The 7105-nt window shown below is 35.5% G+C and overlaps 1 protein-coding gene across 1 annotated transcript; it reads left to right on the top strand.

The window, feature by feature from the left end:
* Positions 1 to 189: 189 nt before the first annotated feature.
* On the top strand, positions 190 to 7105 carry LOC140157851 (uncharacterized). The gene is made up of 4 exons (XM_072181098.1): positions 190 to 312; positions 3293 to 3418; positions 6606 to 6744; positions 7101 to 7105. The coding sequence occupies exons 1-4, from the start codon at positions 190 to 192 to the stop codon at positions 7103 to 7105; spliced, it is 393 nt and encodes a 130-aa protein (XP_072037199.1).

Below are 7105 nucleotides of genomic sequence, written 5' to 3'. Positions count from 1 at the left end.
GGCTGATTTCCGGAGGCTGGATTGGACATATAATCTTGTGTACCACAACTGCTCAGCCAATCATCAGTAAACAAAAATTCAATAAACCGTCATGGTTATGATATTATATAATTACTTTAAATATATTAATGTGCAGCATTGAAGCACAGTAACACGTGTACCGTTCACAGGGCTATCAAAGAGAGAGCAATGGAATCCATCGATAAAATTTCGTCAGAAAAAGAATTTTCAATTCGCAAAGGACTGTATTTAGCCGGTCTTGAAGGTGCTGTCTGTGAGTACTACAATAATAATGCACAAAACTACGAAGAGGTAGGTTATCATTTTAGACTCTTATTATTGTAAATCCGTGGCGCGGAAGAGAATTTATTTGCGATGTGGAATTTTTCCAAAGTTAACTCTCACAGTTAAATGCCACTAATATCAGGTGAAACTATATGATAGTAGATAAAGACTATTGACGACCCATTTTGACCGTGAAGTTGCGTACTACTGTCCATTCAATAGATCCATTATTTACGATATTTGAAACAAATATAAAATTGTGGTCAAAGTCATCAAAGAAAAGTGTTTGCACACCTTTAGACCCAACGTGATTTATACTTTTGAAATTCTTAAGTTCAATTTGAAACCCCATTTTTTACCTCATTTTAGACAGTTACTTGGGTCCACCAAAAGGGTTCGAGACCTTTTCACAAATCAAACGGGACGGTACATTTTCAACTTAGGGAGGGCAAAGCATAGACCCCATCAAATTGAAAAAAAATCTGTCCACCAAGAGACCTCCACGGGTTAGTTCGCATTATGATACAATAAAAGTTTTTGAAAAAAGAGGTGATAGGTATGAATTGGTGGAATGGAACTGGAGACATATCCCTCTGACACTTAGAACTATCATGGCTGTCATTTCAATTGTTATACCGTTCCGGTTATTGGATATGCACAATATGCTTTGTCAATTTGTCCTGGAAAACCTTCACCTTCACATTTTATAGTAAAGTAATGTTACAACAGTGGGGTTTCAACACGAATTACTGGCAATTATTGCTATTCTGCTGGACAATACTTCTTGATACAGATGGTCGAATAAATATTATCTCAGCGCATCTAATTATTATAATTGGAACAAGATAATTGGAACATTATTGGAATAATTATTATAATTGGACATTCGTTCCATTACAATTTTTTGGCGCTGACACAGCTGTCGCCACCATCATGTTTCTGCTCCCAGGTTTTCCTCGTTTGTTGCCTGTTATCATTTATATAAGTTTTGTTTTTCTGTACCAGACTGTTAAAGATCATCTCAACAATGATCTCTGTGAGAGTACTTTGATGAAACAAATGCAGCAAAACTAATTCCAATTAAATGATCATCTACAGAACTTCCTTTTTAATTCAACATTAGGATATAGTCGTGAGGAACTTATGGAAATTCGAAAAAAAAAAAGAATTTCTGAACAAACATTTCGTATTGTAAAATCGTTGGGTATACTGCGGCGTGTACTTGGTCGTAGAGGTCACCATATCAGGAAAAAAAGTCACTGGATTGAACATTACAGCTACCGTAATTCTTTTGCGCAATGTAGCACACCGACATCGCCTGGCTAATAATTATTTGGTGCAGCAGAGATACTAAAATAAATACACGGGATCGATACACGTGAATTGCTATGCACGATTTTGATATCAGACGAAAATCTTCGGATACCGGGGTGGAAAATGATGAATATCTCCCGTAAATGATTTCGTCTCAAGAAACCAGATCTGGTCTCATACACTTGAAAATACGTGTTGAACAGATATGATAGTATAGTCGTTAGTTTGCGCTTTGAGAAAAGGCCGTGAGTCTTGACTTAAAATCTGACCAAAATTCTAATTTTATATTGCGTTGGTCCTGTATGGACTACAGCGCGCAGGCATATAGCTGCACTCACTACACCAGTGGAGGCAGTATGACCATTGACAGCAATGTCGTATACAAGCTTACTCACACATCGAGAAATCAATTACCCCGGCTATTGTCAGTAGCCTTAGTCAGGTCACTTGGCTACTGCGTCTCATATTAAAGGTGGAATAAAATGGCCGTGCGTGGCTGTGGATTCAACCTACCATGGCGATTTCTACCATGAAGATATCGGGGCGATGACACTGTGTGTAGTTAGTAACTAGTCTAAGATTCTACACTAATGGTGTGATCCTTTCCATATAATAGTGTTTCTGAAATATCCATTGTATTCTTTTTTTTCGCTGCCCAGAGACCGTTATTTTTATCTATTGTTTTAGACACCTACATTATTCTAGATAACGGTTGGGGCGACGAACTTTGAACAAAATAATTATAATGGATAATCTGTGAATAGAACTAGAAAAGGTCTAGACGTATATATGTGCTACTGTTTAAAACTAAACAACTTTTTAAGTTATAAACTCGAAAATATTTGATTTTTAGTAAAGCTGTTAACATGGGTTTATTGCACATGTGTTTGTATTATATAGTATCGTTATTAGGTATCGTCGCAAACCTAATACGTTCATCGGAATAAGTTGAGTGTAATAAAATTGAAATAATAAGTAAAACAAGCAGGTAGATAAAGGTAAGCAGGTCTGTTCGATTTCTGAAAAAACAAAACATTTTGGAAATTACTGATTTCTGTGGTTAGATACGAGGAATTAAAGAAATGAGATCATTCGAGGGCTTAGAGTCAGAAGCAGCTATGTCCATTTGTTTTCTCAATTACATGTTACTCATTTCGGTAACAAATGGATGGTTAATTCTGCCCTCCATAAGAAAATGTAAGTGACTTTGGGGTATATGCATGGTCACTAACTAACTGTTCAATTGACCATGCATATATCTCAAAGTCACTTGCATTTATTATGGAGGGCATCATTAACCGTACATTTGTTGCCGAAATGAGTAACATGTAATTGAGAAAACAAATGGACATAGCTGCTTCTGGCTCTATGCCCTCGAAATATTTGTGACTAGTAATTATTTATTTAATACTCTTCTATCTAAATCTATTAAAAAAATCTATAACAATCTATGCCAATCAAAGCCAACAGCGCCCCCACGTGCCAAATATTGGGGCTGAAGACGTCCAAGAGAATACTGGATGAAAGCTTCCTCTCGGTAAGCAATTTCAAGTTTGTGAGAAATAAGAAAAGTTAAACACTATAACAATCTTATTTAGGACACTACAACAAAATTATGAATTTGGTTGTCAATCTCGTGAGTGTGATGATAATGGCGATATTAAATGATAGTAACAATTGTTTTCTTTTGAAGTATTCTACCCAAACTGGTAGGGAAAGTGGTGCTCTTGCGTTAGCCAAAGCTGTAGCTCGTACTCATCCTGACAAAGATACCACCATATTAGATGTGTGTGCTGGGACAGGACTTGCCGGCGAACAGGTACGTTTTCTGTCCATTGGTGTTAAAAGCATAATATATTATGCATGTTATAACTGTAATTTTATGTTTAATTGTGTTAGTATGCGATGCGTGATTCTTCTTTCCCCTGTATATTGATATATGTGATGCGATCAAGCAAAATCAGTCGGAACTCGGAAATATTATATTTTCAGTTTCTTAACAGTAAAAAGCATTTACAAAGCTGTATTTTGCAGAAAACCCAATTGAAATTGAACAACCAGTTCCAAAGATATGAGCAATTAAAGAGTTTCCAAAACAAGAGGAATCAAAAGATTAAGAAAATAATTATTGCCTTTGTTTGGCTATATCTCAAAATCAATATTTCCGAGTTTCCACTGATTTTGCTTGATCGCATTACATTAAGTATCATTAATTTGATCCCGTTCGTTAGTTTGTAATGTCTGAATGTTTTCATAATATGCGATTTCTGTCAAATTAAATGTTGTTATTTTTGGCAAAAACAATAAAAAATAATAACATTAAGGTTTGCTGACCATAATAATGAAGTACCATTTAAGAAAACGCACTTACTATCTTGGCTACTTCAAAATTCAAACTTGCTCTTTTGTACTATAAGCACAATGAATTTGGCCGATTACCATGATTACCAAATTCATTTGAAATATCGTACATTATAGCTTTAAATAAATGTGATGGCGCCAACGCATTGCATTCAATTAGTTAAGGTGGCTGTGTACTCTCAGACATGCATGTAGTAAAAGTGCAATAACTTTGTAATTATTCGCGCAAGACATATAAAAGTATACATTTTTATAAAGGCAAGACATCAATAAATCTTAATATAAATACAGATTTGGGGTAAAAACAACAATTATGAAGAAAATCACAAAAAGTGAGTTTTTGGCAATATTTGTTAGGTACATCATAACAAAAAACACTCTTTCCAAAATATTTTATTTTGTTTTAGCTCAATCTTGAGGCTCCATTCCAAAAACGGTTTTTTATTTTTTCATATTGGCCTTAGTTTTTGAGATATTGACCATATAAGGCATCAAATTGAACTTTTTAAAATTCACAAACGCCTATTTGCACAAAATGATGCCTAAAATCGGAAATAGACCAAAATATAAAAAAATGAGAAAACCGTTTCTTGAGTCGATCATGCTTTTTACGATGATCATAATTGCTTACCTATAGATGCTGTATTTATTGAGTTATCGTGTACCTAAATCGTCATTTTACCGAGAAAATGAACATTGAAATAATGGCCGTTAAAGTTTAAAGTGGTCACATTTTGCCCTTTCATCGAATCTCACAGGAGAATGCGGCAGTTTTCGTTTTTCTACCTTATATTATGTGAACATCGGGTAAATCCACAGCCCGTTGAGAAGTTTGAGCGAAATCCATTCATAACTTGATATTCAAATCGAGGAAAAGAACTTGAAAAAACCCACATTTTATCAGCTAAAACGGAGCCATTTGACCACTTGAAATTAGTGTTTCCAAAGGATGCGCCACGCATGCAGATAAGCGTCGCGTATGCGTAGCGTATCTGTGCGTTAACAAATTGCGCGATACGCAGCGCGATGCGTTGTTGCGCGCGTGTCACCCCGCTGATACAACAAAGATTTTTCTCTTTTAAAATTGCAAACACGAATGAAATAGTGAAATAAAATCCATAAAATAGCGCAGTTGGAGTTTATAAATCTGGATTTTCTTTCCTTGTATTTATAAAAAACATAACAAAGTAAGAAATATCAAAAAAGCTCAATTTTTCGAAAGAAACAACGTCTTGAGTACACAGCCGCGTTAACGTGTTCAAATAAAATATAGAGACATTACGATTTCCAAACGTAGACATCGGACGTACGTTGATCTATTCGCTGTCGTAGTGCACGTTAGTAACCATTGGTTACTGCTCCAAGCCTTGGCCCATACCCCTGTTCCGAAATTTGATATGCCGTAGGCTTTGTGTTGTGATCATTTAGATCAGTGGTTCGTAACAAAGAAAGAGTGATCCAGTTGGCCTAGCAACGGTCATATTATAACGTGCACTACGACAGCGAATTCAAAACCACTCTCCTGTATCGAAGCGAGGTCACGTATTTAGCTATTTTTGAAGATATTCCACGTGCGAAATCGACGTAGATACATCGTTGAAAATGTACAAAATTTGTCCATTTCACAATATGTTAAAGACAGTCAAAGATAATGAACATACGAAGGAAAGTCTAATTATTATTATGATTCTTATTGTTTATAACAAATCATTATAATAAAGGTACAGCGATGTGTTAAAAATGGAATAAATTTTAACGCAATATTCATACGCAGAGATTGCCCATTGAAATGTGTGTGATACTTTGCGTACAAAAAATGACATTGCGATTTCTCATTTTGGATTCCAACGGAAAATAAAACGCAGATGCTACGTTGAAATATGCTGATTTTACCTCATGTCTAAGTCCATGCAACGCGCCCAATTTTCAGGACGAAAAAGTCTCATTTTGAGAGTAAAGTCATGATGTTTGGATGTAGTGATCTTTAATCTACCAAAATATATGTTTTTGGGCAACTATAATATTTGGGTAGCACAAAAACAATTAAGATTATTCAGCATGTAGGTCAAAATTTTAGTCAAAATCAAAAGCGGCCTGTTTGAATTAGGCAGAGACTCAGCTTACTGTTATTTTTTCAATCACTATGCCCTCTATCGACCTAGATTAGATTAGATCAAATATTATAGTCTTTTTTCCAGCTCACTTGTTTTCCTTCGTGACGAATGAGTACAATCCAGTTTGGAACCGAGACTAGCAATATTTAACACTGTATTGACGTATGTAAAAACGTACGTGAAAACGTACGTTCCACGTGCTGCGTTTGGAACATCGCAATCTCTCCAAAGATTCAAAAACGGCGGATGAGTCCGTATTGATGTATAAAAAAAATATAATAAATATAAATAAAACTAGACATAGTGCGGTCTAAAAAGTCCAGCCATGACAAATCAATAAGGCGCCCAATGAAGCAATCTGCAACTTTTACATTTGGTTCTGAGAATGGGACAACAATGATACATTGCTACGCCTGCTGTCATGGCCGTGGCGGAGTAATTCCATTATATATCTGATTGGAACCCTCCTTTAAAGAAAATGACAGCCCCGTTAACTATAATTTATATTGTTTACCCAACTTTCTAAAACAGCTCAGGAAACTCGGTTACACCAAGGTGGATGCACTGGATTTCTCTCAGGAAATGCTAGACTTGGCTAGATCCAAGGGTATTTACCGCAATTTAATATGTGATAGCGTACAACTACATAGAAAGAATCAAATAAACGATCGTAAGTATTGTTCATATCAGTGCAGTGATAGCGCCATCTGTTATTATTCAGTATATAAAACATTTAGAAGCTATATTTTGACATAATAAAAATATAAATAACTTAATTGTTAAGTTAAGGTGGTACTACACCCCTGGTAAATTTTGTGCATATTTTTGCCTTGAGTTGCTGAATTCCCAGTTCAGTAGTTGAAGTCCTTGCCCCTATAATATACATATCTTACTTGTCACAAACGCGCTATAATTTTTGAGAAAAATGCAAAAATAGGCAAACCTTTTAAAGCATCCTGGGGTGTGGAATTTTGGTTTGCACAATTACACGTAATTGCATTGGAGCCAAGCCTTGTTGATTGACAGAGTAG

The sequence above is a fragment of the Amphiura filiformis genome, chromosome 7 (assembly GCF_039555335.1).
Source record: "Amphiura filiformis chromosome 7, Afil_fr2py, whole genome shotgun sequence".
In the NCBI taxonomy this organism is placed as follows: Eukaryota; Metazoa; Echinodermata; class Ophiuroidea; order Amphilepidida; family Amphiuridae; genus Amphiura; species Amphiura filiformis.
Note: the sequence above shows the minus strand (reverse complement) of the source record. Positions and strands in the feature narration are given on the sequence as shown.